Source organism: Acomys minous (assembly GCF_964271855.1).
Source record: "Acomys minous genome assembly, chromosome: 16".
In the NCBI taxonomy this organism is placed as follows: Eukaryota; Metazoa; Chordata; class Mammalia; order Rodentia; family Muridae; genus Acomys; species Acomys minous.
The window spans coordinates 59,772,157-59,790,536 of NC_140498.1; the positions used below are offsets into that span (position 1 = coordinate 59,772,157).

The 18,380-nt window shown below is 44.3% G+C and overlaps 1 protein-coding gene and 1 pseudogene across 2 annotated transcripts; both read left to right on the plus strand.

The window, feature by feature from the left end:
• The first annotated feature begins 1,165 nt into the window (after nt 1–1,165).
• On the plus strand, nt 1,166–8,354 carry LOC311587687 (CD209 antigen-like protein C). The gene is made up of 7 exons (XM_084764772.1): nt 1,166–1,385; nt 1,489–1,575; nt 2,577–2,663; nt 3,304–3,390; nt 3,983–4,134; nt 4,850–4,959; nt 8,089–8,354. The coding sequence occupies exons 1-7, from the start codon at nt 1,340–1,342 to the stop codon at nt 8,237–8,239; spliced, it is 720 nt and encodes a 239-aa protein (XP_084620898.1). The 5' UTR covers nt 1,166–1,339; the 3' UTR covers nt 8,240–8,354.
• Nucleotides 8,355–11,262: 2,908 nt separating this feature from the next.
• LOC311586743 (NTF2-related export protein 1-like) lies at nt 11,263–11,958 on the plus strand (annotated as a pseudogene). The gene has a single exon. The product of its transcript is annotated as an NTF2-related export protein 1-like (transcript).
• The last annotated feature ends 6,422 nt before the right edge of the window (nt 11,959–18,380 follow it).

An 18,380-nucleotide genomic window follows, 5' to 3' on the forward strand; every position in this document is an offset into this window, starting at 1 on the left:
TCTCTCCAGCCCCTAAATCTCTCATCTTCTGATGTTTACTGTTGCACTCACAAGCCACCTATCTCTCTGTATAGTCACGGAGTTGATAATTTGTTTCAGACCCATAAAGATACAGAAAAGCAATGGCTGTCTTTGATCTGTCATCTCTTCTCCCCGGAGGTGGAGAGAGAGAGAGAGAGAGAGAGAGAGAGAGAGAGAGAGAGAGAGAGAGAGAGAGAGAGAGAGAGAGAGAGAGAGAGAGAGAGAGAGAGAGAGAGAGAGTGCTCTGGAATGTACATGTGTTCTTAGTAGCCCCTAAGTATATTTTCTCTATGTCTAAATGTTTCCATTGTTTCAGAACAGTCATGCGTGATGGGAGATTGCTTTCTTAGTAAAGACCTAAGTTTGATCCCTGTAACCCATATAAGAAAGCAGTGAGAGATCTTCTCTCAAAAACTAGCACACATATACTACTCACTACACACACACACACACACACACACACACACACACACACACACACACACACACCACTGTCCATACATACACACATATACACACACAAATAATGAGTACTAATATCAGTAGTAGTAGTGGTGGTGGTAGCAGTGGTAGTGCTAGAAGTAGTGTTGTTGTTGTTGTTGGTGGTGGTGGTGGTAATTTTAAGGAAGATGTCCTAGTTTAATTTCTGTTGCTGTGATAAAATGCTCTTAAGAAAAGCAACTTGAAGAGTTTATTTTAGCTCACAGTTCCAGGTCCATCCTCATGGGAAATCACAACAATAAGAGTTCAACAGCCTGTCACATCTACAATCAAAAGTAGAGAGAAATTAAATCATGTTTGCTCGCACTCTGCTCCGTTTCCACACTTACACAGTGCAGGGTCCCCTGTCTAGGGAATGGTGAGGCTCATAATGGGTCTTCTCACATCAGTTAACTTAAGACAGTCAGTCCCCCCATGGACATGCCCACAGGACAAGCCAGTATAGACAACCCCTCACTGAGACTCCCTCCCCGGGTGATTTTAAGCTGCGTTAGGCTCCTAGTTAGAGATGATCATCACAAACAGCCTCTCTCAAGTCAGCAGAAAAGAACTGAAAATGATGACCTCTTCAGATCAGAGAGGACCATGTTTCTGGGAACAGTAGAGCTGTTGCATACCCATCTGTTCCAGGAATGGTGTTTACATGGAATGGTGTGTCAGAGACCCTGCCACCTCCCTCTAGCATCTTCCTTTGCCGTCTTACAGTTCCTTGTTTCACTTCCTGACTCAGAGTAGACTCAAGGAGTACGCAACAGTGCATGGTAAATAGGTGCCATTGTCCCCAGCAGTCTGCAACACAGTAGGACAGCAGTGAAACATGAATGACTCTGAAGAAGAGAGAACACAGCAGCTGAGCTCCCTGGGTAAGTCTGGGCTTAGATTTGGGGGACTTGGAAAGAGGTTCCAGGGAGGCCAGCTTGAGTCTCAGTTTGGCCAAGGATCTTGATTGATGCTCTGTCCATTCAGATGAGGAACACCTGATACCCACTGGCACCATATACTCCATCAAAGGCTTCCAATTTCAACCACCCTATGTCCTCAAGAGAGCGGCAGGTAAAGAGAGTGTGGAAAGGACTGGTTTCCTCAGTTTGTCTATGTCCTGGGAAAGGGGAGAATAAAAGTCTGGATCTTGAAGATGGGCATGGGAGAGTATGGAGTCTGAACCTCTGGGTACTGTGGAGGATGGAGGCTAAGAGTTAGACTCCTGGGTCCTGTGGCTGGAGGCTGAGGACTTCACTCAAGTCTTAGGAAGGAGAGCACTCGGGGTGCTGTGGAGTTGGAAGCCAAAAACTGAACTTCTCAGTCCAATGGAGGTGGAAGCTGACAACTGGATCCACCTCCAGATCCTGAGGATGTGGAGCCTGGGGGCTTAACTCCTGTGTCCTGTAGAAGTCGAGGCTAGAACTAGACTCCTCATTTCTACTAAGCAGAGACTGTGTATTTATATGCCTGGTAGTCTGCAAGTGGAAGCTGAGGTTTTAGAGTCCCCGGTCCTTGGGTAGCCACATCTGAAAGACTAAAGTCCTGGGTGCTAGGAAGACAGAGGCTCAAAATAGGCCCTAAAATGTTCACTGATATAAACCTGGGCTCTTAAGTCCTAGGGTGATTGAGTCTGGAGGGACTAGACTATATTCTGGAGAAGTTTTCCTCCTGGGTCCTGGAAGGGTAAAATATGAGGCTCTGGACTCCTGGGTCCTGAGGCTGATGAAGGCTGAACACCTAGATTTGTGAGGTCCTGGGTCCTGAAGAAGGACATCCTGGGACATTCCTCAGAGATAGAGGAAAGGAATGTAAGTTCTGGAACGCAAGAAAGATAGACACTAGGGTTTTGGGCTCTGGGGTCCTAGGAAGTTTTTTAAAATGAACTCTAGACTATTAAATTATTGGACCACTGAGTTAGAAAAGAATCTTGGGTCCTGGAAAAGTGAAGGTTGGAAAACAGGCACAATGCAACCCAAGGAGGTGGAAGCTGCAGATCTGAGAAGAGGATGCTGTTGTCTGTGGAATGTGTCAGGGACATTGTTGTGATAAAACTTCCCCCTTCTCTCTTGCAGTGCATCTGTGCCATGGTCATGGCCTCTTCATACAGCTGTTCTGCCTCACAGTCTCTGCTATTCTCCTTCTGGTTGTCCTTGTCAAAGGTCAGGCAGGTCTGAGGGTTGGGGGCTCCCTGGTAAGGCCCTTCTGTTGGGTACCAAGGCCCACGAGAGAGGTAGGCTAATGGCTAAGAACTTCAAAGAGTTTCGCAGAGACCTTCCCATCTATGGTGTAGAGGAGGATGCTGGCTTTGCTTACCCTGGCCATTCAGTCTTCTCTGAATGTCAAAGTACTTCATCTTCAAGCTAGATAAATGGCTCACTGGATAAATCACCTGTCAAAGAAACATGAGGACCAGAATTTGTATCTGAGAATACGTGAAGCAGGACATGGCGGGCATGTTTCTGTAACCTTTGCTATGGAGATATGAGTGGCAAAGACAAGAGAATGCTGGAAGCGTGCAGGCCAGCTAACCTGGCATACACAATGGTAGGCAAGAGACCCTGTATCAAGCAAGGTGAAAGGTGGGGACTGACGACCAAAAGCATCTATCCTCTGACTCCTCAGCTGTGTGACAGCGTGTCCACAGTCACGAACGTCCAGGTGCACTCACACCCACCTGCAATTTTTAAAAAAGAGGTATTACACAGGATACTTGACTTTTTAAAACGCCCCTGGGAGACAGTGCAGGCCATGGCTTATAATGAGTGTTTAATAACTACAGATTTTTTTTTCTTGTCACAGTGTCCACTGTTGTCAACTCCCAGGAACAAGAACAAGTAAACAAGGATAAGATTTACCAGAAGATGGCCCAGCTGAAGCCTCAAATAAGTGAGTGACTGGAAGGCAGGACACACCAGGGACTCAGCAGAGGGTCTCCATGTTACATGGGTTGGCTTCAGCTGGTACTCATCTCAGCCTACGTTTTTCCCTTCATTTTATTTGATAGCTTTATATAAAGAAGACAATGAGGGGGTTGCAGCATGGCTCAGCAGTGAAGATCACTTGGCATCAAGCCTTAAGACCTAAGTTGGGTTCCTGAGACTCCCAAGGTCGAAGGAGAGAACCCTCTCCCTCAAGCTGTCATCTGACCTCCATATACGTGCCATAGCATGGGCATGACTGCACATATAACTTAATTTATTGACTGGTTGGTTGAAATTAGGGACAATGGAAGTTGGTATTCATGGTGAAACTGGTATTCATGATTGAAACTCTGTTAGCCAGTCTCCAAAGGTCTGTTCTGGACTCTTAAGTTGATACGTCTTCCAGTCTTGAGGATATGGGCCAGTATTTCTGGGTTCTCTTGGAGTGAGGTATACTCTCAGGGAGTAAAGAGAGGAATGGCTTCCTAGGAGATCTGGATAGGCACAGGAATATGACCAATCTAGTACATTCTATCCTTACCCACTTTCCCCAACAGACCACCTGTGCCGCCCCTGCCCCTGGGACTGGATGCTTTTCCAACGAAACTGTTACTTCTTCTCCAAGTTCCAACAGAACTGGCATGACTCTGTCACTGCCTGCACAAAAGTGGGGGCCCAACTAGTGGTCATCAAAAGCGATGATGAGCAGGTACACCTGGTGGGATCCAAACTGTCCTGGTGCATCTGAAGAGATACAGTTTGCTAGTTTGGGTTGTAGATTAGTGCTACTTGCTCCACCTGAAAAGAGAAGAAAAGAAAAGTAGAAATAGAAAGGTCCCAACCACCATGTTCTAGACACACACACACACACACACACACACACACACACACACACACACACACACACCACTACCACCACCACTACCACCATCATACAGTCATGTTCAGATGCTGAACCACAAATGTAAGTGGTTTCTGTTGGTACACTGGCAAATGCTGAATGACTTCCTTTATTGGGCTTTTAAAAAAGTTTGATGTCTAATATTTGCCAATTCCCCTAGTGTAAATGTTGTCATCCTGATGGAATTTAAGTTACCAATGGCACATCTCTCAATGCATAGCTCAAAGGAGGTCATGTGAATGATTAGAAATGAAGAGCTGGTACAATTTGGCTTTGGCACTTGCAGCTAGTGGTGAGTTCATCGATCTAGGCAGAACTCCTCATGAGGCAGAGAGACAGGCAATATTAGCATGTGTCATGGGAGGCAATTCAGAGCAAACAAGACACAGGCGTGGGAGCCATGAGACCCCTGGGTAACCCTGAAAAGCTGAATAATCATACTGCAAGCAGAACTGGGGCAGGAGGGTAACAGATGGAATACAAAGTGTGTAGCCCTCACCTGACTGCTTTTCTGCCCCTTCAGAGCTTTCTGCAACAGACTTCCAAAGAAAAGGGTAATGCCTGGATGGGTATGTCAGACCTGAAGCATGAAGGCACATGGCACTGGGTAGATGGCTCACATCTGCTGTTCAGGTATCTCCAGGGGAAGGGGGAGCTGCCTGTAGCATCGGATGATGCTATTTACTCCTGTTATTTTGATAAAGATAACTTAAGGAAGAAAGACTTTACCTGGGCCACAGATCCAGGGGACATATTGCTTCATGGCGGGAATGGCATGGTGATAGTGGCTGGTCACATGGCAGTGGCAGCCAGGAAACAAAGTATACAAAGTGAGCCAGGCTGTCAGAGCTTGAGGCTCGCCCCAGGGATCTGCTTCCTCAAGGGCCTAAAGATTCCCCAACCTTCTCAAATGGTAACCAGGTGTTCAAACACTGAGTCTATGGGAGACATTTCACATTCAAACCGGAGTAGGTGGCATTAGCAAATGCTGGCTAGAATTCTTCCTTAGATGTGTCTCCATACCCTAGCCCTCTAGCCACAAAAGACTCATGGAGTAGGACCTCATGGAGTATTCACTCATGAGAAAATGCTCATGGAGGAAGGAGCCCTTCATAACCACGTGCCGACAAGATGTCAAGTGCCTGGAAATCCACCATCAGAGGTGGAGGAGGGGTTAACGGCCTACATGAGTCATTTGAATGTAGTATGTTAATAGAAAAATCTATGTAGCTGTGTATTCTTGTTGCTGTAACTAAATATTTGACAAATCAATGTAAGGAATGATTGAGTTGGCTCACAGTTTGAGGGGGACAATCCATCATGACAACAAAGACACATCCGCAGGAGCTTGAGGAAACTGGTTACACTGCATTGCTAGTCAGGAAGCAGAGGAAGAGAAATGAATAAGCAGGACAGTACAAACCCCAGCCTACTTTCTCCAGTGTGTATGTGCACATGCATGAGGATGGGTGGATGGGCACACGTGTGAAGTGGGCACATGCGCACATGTGTGGGGTGGGTGCGTGTGAACACATGCAGGATGGGTGCAAGTGAACACATGTGGGATGGGTACATGCGCACATGTGTGAGTGGGTGTACATGCATATGCATGGGAACAGGTTCATGTGCACATGTGTGGAGTGGGTGCATGTGCACACGTATGGGCATAGGTGCAGAAGTCAACCTCTAGCATCTTTGTAGATCACACTGCACCATATACTTTCATACTGAGTCTCTCATGCAACCTGGAGTTTTATGTTGGGGTAGGCTGGCTGTCAAGAAAGACCAGGGATTCTTCTGTCTCTGTACCCCACCCCACAGTGCCGGGGTAATAGACACACATCAGTTTAGATGAGCGTGGGGACCCAAACGCAGGCCCTCATCCTTATGAAGCAAGCACTTTACCTACTGAGCCATCTTGCCAAGCCACTGCTTTATCCTTTCTATGCAATTAGGCCCCCAGCCCATGGAAAGGTGTTGTCTACCTTCAGGATGGATCTGTCCACCTCAATAACCCAAACTAGAAACTCTCTCACAGACATCTCAGAGGTTTGCCTCCTAGGTGATTCTAGATTCCTGAATCAAGTTGACGATGGGTATGAACCATCACAGGTAGTAAAAATTTCCTGTTGCCATGGGAAACATTACTTGTTATATGCGCAGATCCCAAGTGCAGAGACAGGCATCATGTCATGGGCGTCATGTCAGGGGTGGGGTGGGGGTTAAATGCAAGAACTTATTCTGGTGCCTGTGGAAATGAAAAACTAAAGCTGTATCCCAGGTTTATGACTAGCCACTGTGGGGTGTCTGTGGGTTCTGGGGTATGGATGCTATTCCTAGGACTGTGGTATTTGGCACTGGGTAGGTAAATGGTGACTGAAAGTAAAAAACATCTTGGGACTAGAGGTGGATAACTCTGTGAAACATAAGTTGGTTGGTTATATTTGAAGATGATACTCTCAGTGAGATGAGCCCCTTCAATCATGAAAGATCACAAGGATCGTGGTCCAAGGTCAAAGGGCATGGGTGCCTCATTGACCACAGAACAGGTCACATCTGCCGTAGTGTATGCAAGGCAGACTCGAAAGCATCCTATTTTAATGCTAGAAACATGTTTTGAGGGAGCAGATGCTGGCTGAGTTGGTAAATTGCTTGCCATGTGTTCTACTTTCACTTCTGCTGCTGGGACAGAATACCCTGACTAAAAGCAAGTTAGGGGAGAAAAGGGTTTAGTTCAGCTTTTATAATCCCAGGTTACAAATCAGCACTATGGGGAAGTTGAGGCTGCAGGAACTTGAAGCAGCCAGTGACGTCACATCCACAGCGAAGAGCGGAGAGAAATGGGTGCATCACATGCTGGGTTTCTCCACTCTTACACAGCTCAGTGCCCCTTGCCTAGGCAACAGTACTGCTCACACTAGGCTGGTTCTTCCCACATCCCTTAACGTAATTAAGAAAATCCTCCACAGACACGTGCACAGGCCGACTCAATATAGGCAATCCCTGAGACTGTCTTTCCAAGCGACTCCAAGTCCTGTCAAGTTGACAATGAAAGCTGCCCGTCACGTGGTGCAAACATGAGGACCCGAGTTCCGCGCCCTGAACCCACATGTGAAAAAAGCCAAGTGTATTTGGCTTTGCGCCTGTAAATCTCAGCACTGGAAATGCCAGAAACGGCGGGTCCTTGGCGATCTCTGAACAGTCTAGCTGAATTAGTGAATCCCAGGGCAGCAAGATTTTTTGCCTCAAAAAACTCAAGGAGGAAAGTGACTAATGAAGATGTCTCAGTTTGAACCTATGGGCTCTACATGTGCAACCCTAAATGTGTACATGTTTCTGCACATAAACACAGAGAGGGCAAGTTGAGAAATATGGCTGAACAAGAGGATCTGGGACTAATTCTCATACTTTGATAGACATCAGCCAAGGAAACTTATTAAAAAAAAATAGCATTTAATTGATGTTCATGGTTCCAGGTGGTTAGAGTCCATGACCATCAGGGCAGGTAGCATGGCAGCAGGAAAGCAGGCATGGTATGGGAGAAGTATCTAAGAGTCTGCATCTCAATCCACAAGCACCAGGCAGAGAGAGCGAACTAGAAATCCTGTGAGATTTTAAAACCACAAAGATACATACACCTCCTCCAACAACGCCACTCTTCCTAATCCTACCAAAACAGTTCGACCTAATGGGACGAAGCATTAAAATAGGCGAGTCTGTGGGAGCCTTTCTCTTTCAAACCACCACAATTTGGTTTTGCAGTTTCATGAAATATTGGAACGACGGAGAGCCCAACAACGAAGGGGAAGAAGACTGTGCAGAGTTCAGAGGTAACGGCTGGAATGACGTCCCATGCTCAGTTAAGAAATACTGGATCTGCAAAAAGCCTGCTGTGTCCTGCACTAAAAAATGAAATTTCATCTGTCTCTAGCACCTGTTGCCAAAGTGACCTTGCAGGGTGACTGAACTTAACCTGCAATTTATGTATGCCAGTTCCTTCCTCTGTGAACATAAAGATCCCAACTGCAGCTGTTTCCTCATTGTCACTGCCCTCTCTCTCTCTCTCTCTCTCTCTCTCTCTCTCTCTCTCTCTCTCTGTGTGTGTGTGTGTGTGTGTGTGTGTGTGTGTGTGCGTGTGCACACGTGATATCTTCCTTGGTCTCCATCTTCTTTTTTGAGACGCGGTCTCATTTTTACCTTGTTGCTACTGATTAATTTGGTTCAGCTGTCTGGCCAGCACGTGTCAGGAATCCTCATGTCTCTGGCTCCTCGGTGCTTGAATTCTATGTGCCTCTAGATTTAAGAGACAGGGGTGGTGGGGATACTGTGTAGCAGCAGGGATCCCCCCCCTCAAATATAGTAATGTTAAACTTCTAGGTGAAGGCCTTTTAAATAACTTACGGCAGAAAATGGAGTGGAGAAGGCAAGCTGGTCAGTTCAGGCAGTCCACCTACGACACAGCCGTTATCTCTCTGTCTGAGTCATACGTCCTCACAGATTCCAGACAAGAATGAGAGACAAGAAGGAGTCAGGACCCAGAGCTTCCTTTTTGGCATTCCTGGCCCCCAGAAAGAACATTCTGAGAACTTCTGCACTGGGGTCCCGGCCCCACCTGTATCTATCTCCTCATCAGAAGAAAACTAAAAGTTTTACCCTTTAAGCAATAGCTTTCGCACCCCCCGCCCCCGCCGGGAATCTCCATTCCCTTTCCTTTCTCTGTAAAAAAATGACCACCTTAGGGTCCTCCTGAAAACAGGATTCTACACCACATGTCTTTCTAGAGCTAGTTTGTTTTAGCTATCATGATATTCTTAGGGCTCACAGTGTGAAGTCTATGATAACTTTTTCTTATGTACCCCTAAATAGCACCCCATTGTGTGTTTGTGTGTGTGTGTGTGTGTGTGTGTGTGTGTGTGTGTGTGTGTGGTGGTTAAGCTTGGTTTTTAACTAATGGGGTCTCCAGTTGACTTGGAGGCAGGCCTATGAACACATCCATAAGGGTGGGTTTTTTTTTTTAATTAAGAGTATTTTGATCTGTATGGGAGTGGAGAGAGACACAGACACACTCTCTGTTTTTTTCAAGTTCCTGTAATAACAGACTGTAAAGTGGGATTGTAAGGCTAAATAAATCCCATCTCCCCTCAAATTGTCTGTTGGAGTCGTTAATCACAGCAACAGGAAAATTAATAATGAAGACCCAGTATCTCTCACTGAACTTGGAGCTTTCACATAAGCTAGGCTAGCTGGCCAGAGTGCCTCAGGGATCCTCCTGTTACTGCCTTCCCAGGTCTGGGATCACAAGCGTGCACGACCATAACCTGGCTTCTCACACGAGTCCTGAACTTGGCCCCTGGTGCTCACGTGGCAAACACTTTACCAGCTAGGAAGTAATCCCTAGCCTGAGGGATCTGGGTCTTTACAGAATTTGTGATGTATAAGCATTTCCTCCCATCTGTGAGTTTCTATTTATTCCTCTTCTTGATTTCAAGGAGGAAGGCTGGTGACATTTCTAGAATGTGAATGAGGTTCACTATGGTTTCTGTGAGGGAGGGGGCGATGCACGCGTTCCTGCATGAGACCCGGTGTACACGCCCATGCAAATATATGTGGAGATCAGAGGACAATGTCTCGTGTCCTCCTCTACCACTGTCCGCTTTATTCTTTGATTGTAGAACTGACTGGCTGTAGAACACCTCTTTTTCCAGCGAGGCTGGCATGCAGGAGCACCCAACAACTTTCTCGTCTCCACTGCCACCCCAGCACTGATATTACATAGCTACAGCCAGTGTTCTAGTTAACTTCAGCTGTCAGTGGGTTATAAAAGGAAAAGGAGGAGATAAAATTGAGAGGGAAATGAGAGTCTGGGAAGAGCTGGCAGGAGGGGAAATGAATGTGAACGTGATCTAAATACATTGTATATGTGTAAGACGTTACCACAGAGCAAGTGGTTGTTTCGTTCCTAGGGAGATGAGCATCTCGCCCTAGTCAGTGCACCAAGAGTTACCTCCTTGGTGATGAGTCCCTTGGAGGCCTGGACTCTGAATAAGAATGGCATTCTGGGGTTGGGGTACAGCAAGGTGGCTTTGGGGGGCAAAGCATTTGCCTTGAAAGCCCGAAGACCTGAATTTGATCCTCAGAACTCACATAAAGGAAGGAAGGAAGGCGAGAACCAACTCCATAAAAATTGCCTTCCAACCTCTGAGTGCGTGGTGTGGCGTGCCTGACCCACTAACAACTGCAGCAATAATATAATAGAGATGGTAGTAACAACGGAAACCGGCAATGGACCTGGGAGACTGTTTTGTGACTTTCAGTCACCGACCCCCCCCCCCCAGATAAGGAAACAGTGATGGATCACCACTCAAGTCTAGCTTAGTGACTACGTGTGACTTTACTGGCTTACTTATAAGAGTATAACTGGCTCAAAGGCACTTTTACACTTAAATCAACATACTAGGCATTAGATATCACAATGGAATTTTTTTAAACAAAGTGTGTTTTTCTAGATTTTCCATTCCAGAAGAGCCAACAACTTCTTCTGACCTCCGTAGGCACCAGATAGCTCCTCTCTTAGCCGGATTATACATTGTGTGACTTAATGTCTCCTAGGCAAATCTGTTGGTAAATAGGATAACATTAATCTCTTTGAGTTTTTTCTACATCATTCCTACCTGTTAAAGGTATTAAAAATCAGCAGAGCGCAGCACGCAGCGCAGGAAGCCGCTGCTGGCTCCTAACCACTCACCCCCTCAGGCCTCCTCTTTCTGCGAGGAGGAGGAGGAGGAGGAGGAGGAGGAGGAGGAGGAGGAGGAGGAGGAGGAGAGCAGGAGCTCATCATCTGCTGGCCCGGGACCACGGCCGAGGCGGGACCCGAGGCCGAGTCGCCTTGGAGGTGCTGACCCAGGGCAGAACAGTCCCCAGGGAGGCTCTACTCTGGCAGAGACCTCTGGCAGCAGAACCAGAGATGGCATCAGTAGATTTCAAGACCTATGTGGACCAGGCCTGCAGAACTGCAGAGGAGTTTGTCAGTGTCTACTGCTGTCTCCCCTGTACATGGGCACGGCCACTCTAGTGTGGAACAGAAACACTGTTTCAGGACAAGAATCCTTGAGTGAGTTTTTTTTGAGATGTTGCCTTCCAGTGAGTTCCAAATCAACGTGGTAGACTGCCAGCCTGTCCATGATGAAGTTACAGCAAGCCAGACCACAGTCCTTGTGGTGATCTGTGGAACAGTGAAGTTTGAGGGCAACAAACAGCAGGACTTCAACCAGAACTTCATCTTGACTGCCCAGGCCTCACCTAGTAACACAATATGGAAGATAGCAAGTGACTGCTTCCGGTTCCAGGACTGGACCAGCTAGTGGGGGTGACAAAGGCTGCTTGGCTTCAGCACAGCTCTGGAGAATTGCCAGTCTCAAATCTCAGGATGTGGAGAACACACGTTCACTTTTATTGTCACAGCAGCACTACAAACTGGATGTTCGACTCCTAGACACCCCTGTCCTGGTTATATATACTGGTTTGTCATAGTTGCCTTTTAAAAGTAGTAAACTTTCTATTTTTCTACTTACTCAGTAAAGACCCTGTTTCTGGAAATTGACAAATAAATAATATAAATATTGTTTTTTAAAAGGTATTTAAAATCTTTTATAAAGCTCCAATTTAAAATTCTGTTTCACATTTAGTGTCCTTCTGTTTTACCAGAAAACTGGCTCCAAAGTCAAAACCATTTGTGGCTTCTTAGCGTCTATCTGGGATCTGGTAAAATGGGTCAAACAGCTCAGAATGCATTGTCGCAATGGCAGTTCTAATACAATCAGAAGGAAGGGCTCTGTTAAAGACATTAGCCGAGTTTTTGAAATCCATCAGCCACTCAAAAGAAGACCAGGAGCTCTGTAAGGCTTCCCTTCTGTTGGCTACACTTTCCTTTAGCTGTTTTGTCATGTTTCCAGCCATCCCTGACTTGTTAGCATAGTAAGAGCACTCTTCATTCAAATAGGCACATAACCCCCCTTTCTCATCAGTTAGCAGAGTTAGGCACTTTATAGGGTTGTAAGGCTCTATTCAATTTCAATAAACATATACCATCTACAAGAACAACCTGTTGTTTGGATTCATAGTCAGGTAGAGCTTGTTAAAGAACTCAGATAATATTTTTTAAAAAGCTATTCAGGATACCAAGAAGAGTCTTGATACTCTATGACCATATACAGGAGGAGGAAGTCCACCTCAGTCACAGTCATAGGGGAAGGGAATAAGGGGAAAATGGGAGGGAGGGAGGAATGGGAGGATACAAGGGATGGGATAACCATTGAGATGTAATATGAATAAATTAATAAAAATATTTTTAAAAAAGCTATTATTTCCAGATATATCAAAGCTAGTAAAATTCTCTGTCAGAGTCCAGTCCTAGGGAGCCATCGTGGCTAGCCCTATAGAAAACATTATGGCCAATATTAACATGAGTCCTAAATTTATAAATGCACAGAACAATGAAGGCTGGTTCTCTGCTCTTTTTGTATGAGTAGAAGAAAGACATCTGTAAGTCTTCATTCATGTCACGTGAAGAATGGCATCTAATCGTAAGTCACGGGGATTCTGTGACCAACAAGAAGCACTGCCGATGCATAGACATTCACGTTTCAGCCAGTCGCAGAGCTGTTCCTATATACTGTGACTGCAATATAAGTCACTTGTTTGTTCTACAGCCTGAATTATTTACATCCCTATTGTAGCTCCCTCCCTGATTGCTTCCCTATGCCACCCACCCTCTCTCATCCCCTCTCTCTCCCTCCCTCCCCTAGTCCTCAGAAAGGGGAGCCCTCCTCCCCAAACATCTGCCCTCAGCCTATTAAGTCTCATCTGTACTACCTGTATCCTCTTCTTCTGTGGCCTGGCAAGACAGACCCGCCAGGGGGAAAATGATTAATGTTGTGGGGTCAGAGTCCACATCAGAAATAGGCCCTACTCCTGGTATTGTGGGATCCACAAGACTGTGCTGTCTATGTCCGACATCTGAGCAGAGTGTCTAGGTCCTTGCCATGCATGTCCTTTGGTTGATGTATCAGTCTCTGCTCAATAGCTCCTGCTTCACAAATATGTCTGTCAGATATATGGGGCCAGAAGGAAATGTTAAAGAGAGTGTTGGGTGACTGTTCAGGCAGCAAACTGTCTCTGTCATTTTTTCACTTTGGAAGCTACTAACCTGCACTTCCTTGTCCAGACCCACCGGACAGTCCACTGAGACCCACGGACCCCTAGGGAGAGAATGGGGGGGGGGGACAAGAGACTCAAGGAACGGACAGCAAGTCAAAGAGTCTGATCAAGCTGACAAAATTTTATTTTTCTCAGGCTGCTTATAAGCACAAGGCAGGATGTGGGGTGGGGGCAGAGGGGGAGCTAGGGTGAGAGCGCGGTCAGCCCCCTGCTGCTGCACACCGCAATGTTCCCTTCATGGTCAGGTAGCCCTGCACTGGCTGTTTCCAAGAAGCGTGGGACAGCAGGACTGGAGCTAACCTAGGTGAAAGAGATCTCTATCTGGTTATTGAGGAAGCTGAAGACAGGAGGTCTCATGGAGAGTTCTCTGAGAGGTCACCGAAAGGGAGGGGGCAGGAGAGGTTTTTGTCAAGTAGAGCACAAGAGGTCCAAATGGCCATATTTGCTGAAAGCGCCCCATCACTTCCTGTTAACTCGGGTAATTAATTTTATTCCTTCTCAAGTCTCTGATGGAGTTGAAGACCAGATAGCTTAGCATTACAATTAAGCTTAGTTGTTTAGGGGTTAAGATCTTTTCAGGTCTAGACAGATGTTTTAAGTTGACAGAGGTGAGATATTATAGATATTGATTTACATTAAGAAAGTTAGATGCACCAAGATAGAAAAGATGTTTTCTTCAAGGTTGCCAAATACAAGTAGCCAAAACATTATGAATGTAACATTAATGTAATTCCTAATGGACTCATGGTTCTTCTTGCTGTATGTAGTTTATTTTATATATGTGTAATAATATAAATCTATATGCTAAAAGATAAAAAAAATGTTTTATAAAGATCACAACCAGAAATTCCCAGGGCCATTTGACATCACCAGAAACCAGCAGTCCTACCATGCAAGCCCTGGAAATATTATCACATACTACAAAGATTTCAAATCTGGGTTATAAAATTGACAGAAGGCTTAAAGTAGGAAAATAAATCCCTGAAGCTAGAACAGGAATATACAAAGAAAGAAGTGAACAGACCGAACAAATTGCTTAAAGAAATGAATGAAAGACAGGAAATTACAATCTAACGGGAGAAGGAAATAAATGGAGATAAAAATGGAAACCTAAAAATGGAGATAGAAGCAATGAAGAAAACACATTCTGATACTACACTGGAACTTGAAAACCTAGGGAGGCAGACAGGAACTACAGACATAAGCATCACCAACAGGATACAAGAGTTGGAAGAAAGAATCTCAGGGGTAGAAAATATAATTGAAGAAATTGATACAACAATCAAAGAAAATGTTATACCTAAAAATTTCCTGACACAAAACATCCAAGAAATTGGTACACTATGAAAAGACCAAACCTAAGAATAATAGGAATAGAAGAAAAAGAAGACTCCCAGCTCCAAGGACTAGAAACAAATTTCAACAAAATCATAAAAGAAAACTTCCCTAACCTAAAGAAATGATCATAAACATACAAGAAACCTACAGAACTCCAAATAGATTGGACCAGAAAAGAAAATCCTCCAGACACAAAATAATCAAAGCATTAAATGTACATAACAAAGAAAAAATATTAAAACTTGCAAGAGAAAATGGACAAGTCACATATAAAGGCAAACCTATCATAATTACACTTGACTTCCGAATACAGACTATGAATGCCAGAAGGTTTTCCTACAGTTGGTAAACACCTTTAGTAAAGTGGCTGTATACAAAACCAACAGAAAAAATTCAGTAGCTCTCCTATATACAACTGAAAAGCAGGCTGAGAAAGAAATTAGGGAAACTACATCCTTCATAATAAACACAAAAACATAAAGTATTTTTGGTGTAAATCTAACCAACCAAGTGAAAGGCTGGTATGAAAAAACTTTGAGTCTCTGAAGAAAGAAACTGAAGAAGATATCAGAAGATGGAAAAATCTCACATGCTGGGTGATCAGGAGAATCAACACAGTAAAAATGGCCATGTTACCAAAAGGAATCTACAGATTCAATGCAGTTGCCATCAAATACATACACAATTCTTTACAGTCCTTGAAATATCAATTTTCAACTTCATATGGAAAAACAAAAAACTCAGAATAGCTAAAAACAATCCTGTACAATAAAAGATCTTTTGGAGGAATCTCCATCGCTCATCTCAAGCTGTACTGTGGAGCAACAGTAACAAAAAAGAGGATAGTACTAGCATAGAAATGGGCTGGTGATCAGTGGAATTGAACCAAAGACCCAGATATAAACCCACAAACCTGTGGACACTTGATTTTTGACAAAGAAGTCAAATCCATACAGTTGAAGAAAGATAGCATCTTCAACAAATGGTGCTGGACTAACTGGATGTCTACATGTACAAAAATGCAAATACATTTAAATTTATCACCCTGCATAAAACTAAAGTCCAAGTGGATTAAAGACCTCAACATAAAACCAGAAACACTATATCTGTTAAAAGAAAAAGTGGGGAGGAACTTTGAACTCATTGGCACAGGAGACAACTTCTTGACCAGAACAGTAAAAGCTCGGCCTCTAAGGTCAGCAATTAGTAAATGGGATCTCATGAACCTGAAAATCTTCTGTAAGACAGAGGATGCTGTCAACTGATCAAAACCAGAGCCTACAGACTGGGAAAAGATCTTCACCAACCCTATATCTGTGCTACTATCCAAAATATATAAAGAACTCAAGAACTTAAACACCACCAAACCAAATAACCCAATTAAAAATGGGGTACAGAACTGAGCAGAGAATTATCAACAGAGAAATATCAAATGGCTGGGGAAAACTTAAATAAATGTTCAATGTCCCTAGTCATGAGAGAAATGCAAATCAAAGTGACTCTGAGATTCCATCTTACACCCATCAGAATGGCTAAGATAAAAAACTCAAGTGACAGCACATGCTGGAGAGAATATGGAGAAAGAGGAATACTCCTTCATTGCTGGTGGGTGTGCAAACTTATATCCAATTTGGAAATCAATCTGGCACTTTTTCAGAAAACTGGGAATAGAGCTACCTCAAGACCCAGCTATTCCACTCCTTGAAGTACACCCAAAAGATGTTCCACCACACAACAAGGACATTTGGTCAACTGTGTTCATAGCAGCCTTATTCATGACAGCCAGAATCTGGAAAAAACCTAGATGTTCCTCAGTCAAAGAATGGATGAAGAAACTGTGGCAAATTTATACTATGGAATACTACTCAGCTATTCAAAACAAGGAAATCTTGAAATTTGCAGACAAATGGATGGAAGTAGAAACGATCATCCTGAGTGAGTTAGCCCAGACCCAGAAAGATACACATGGTATACAATGACTTATAATTGGATACTAGTCATATATGGATGTCCACTGAGTGTCTTCACTCAGCGGGGGATTGGAACAGATGCTGGAACCTGCTACTGGGACTCTATGTGAGAGAGGTATGGGAGAACGGGGAAAGAGAAGGACCCAGAGGGTCCTGGAACCCTCCAAGAAAACCATCAAGGCTGGTGGATATGGACCCGGGGTGGCCTGCACTAATTGGTACACCAAACAAGGACATTGCAAGCAGAGAACCTAGACCCTCTCTGTTCAGACAAAGCCAATGTACATCTCATTCTCCACATCCGCATGGGGGGAGGAGAGCGGGGAGTGCCTCTGACATGAACTCTGGTGTCCCAGATTTGATCACTTCCCTTGTGGAGGGGCAGCCTTGCAGGCACACAAAGGACGGGGATGCAGGCTATCCTAATGAGACTTGATAGACTGAGGTCATAAGGTAGGGGAGGAGGACCTCCCCGTTAGAAGTCCAAAGGAGGGGAATTGTGCTGAAGATGGAGGGAGGATGGGAAAGGGATACAAGTGAGGGGATAACAATCAGGATGTAATGTGAATAAAAATAAATATTTTAAATTTTAAAAAAAGTTCTTTTGGGTACAGTAATTAAAACTTAAAACACACTTTGACTCTCACATAAAGTGCTGTCTTGTCCTGATTTCATTTTTTTTGCCTGTTTAGATACTTTCCCACCTTCTATTTTCAACAGCCATGCCCCCTTTGGCAACACATTTGGGATTTCCATGACCCTGATCATGGTCCAGATGCACAAAGCAAAGTAATTAATGTTTAGACAAATGAAGCATGAACTAAAATAACATAAAAAGGTATACATCAAAACTAATTGTCATTATGTGTCTAAAATTGTTAGGGTTTAGAGGTGGAAGAGCAACCTTGGTTGATCGGAATCAAGGAATGTCATGGAGATCATATAACAGATCTCACACAAGAGATTTATTGGGGGTGAAGTTAAAGGCTTCTTCTGGGTGGGAGATTATCTGGAAGACCCAGTATCTGTTAAGATGCCCCATGGGATGGAATCTCTCAGAGGACATCTATGTTGGGCTAATATCCACTTATAAGTGAGTATATACCATGCATGTATTTCTGGGTCTGGGTTACCTCATCGAGGATGATCTTTTCTAGTTCGATCAATTTGACTGAAAATTTCAACATTTTCTTGTTTTGATAGCTGAATAGTATACCAGTGTGTAAATGTACCACAGTTTCTTTATCCATTCTTCGATTGAGGGACATGTAAGTTGTTACCATATTCTGGCTATTACAAAAAAAGTTGCTATGAACATGGTTGAGAAAAAAAAAAGCAGGCCATGATGGTGGGGACTTTTTAAAGTGATATACTCATTCACATAGGGAAAATTCAATACTCATAACAACGATGGAAATGCGTCAGCGTTGGAGGTTGCTAATGAGATGGTCCCCAGTGCTGAGTCAGTGAATGTAGTCTGGCTGGTCCTTGGTTTACCAACTACTATGTTTTGTCAAAATAAATGCTGCA

Bases quoted from the DNA above. Each gene is read 5' to 3' on its own strand.
- LOC311587687 (XM_084764772.1), top strand. From the start codon at position 1,340: ATGAATGACTCTGAAGAAGAGAGAACACAGCAGCTGAGCTCCCTGG. The intron at 1,386-1,488 runs GTAAGTCTGGGC...CTGTCCATTCAG, and splicing joins ACAGCAGCTGAGCTCCCTGG to ATGAGGAACACCTGATACCC. The intron at 3,391-3,982 runs GTGAGTGACTGG...TTTCCCCAACAG, and splicing joins CCAGCTGAAGCCTCAAATAA to ACCACCTGTGCCGCCCCTGC.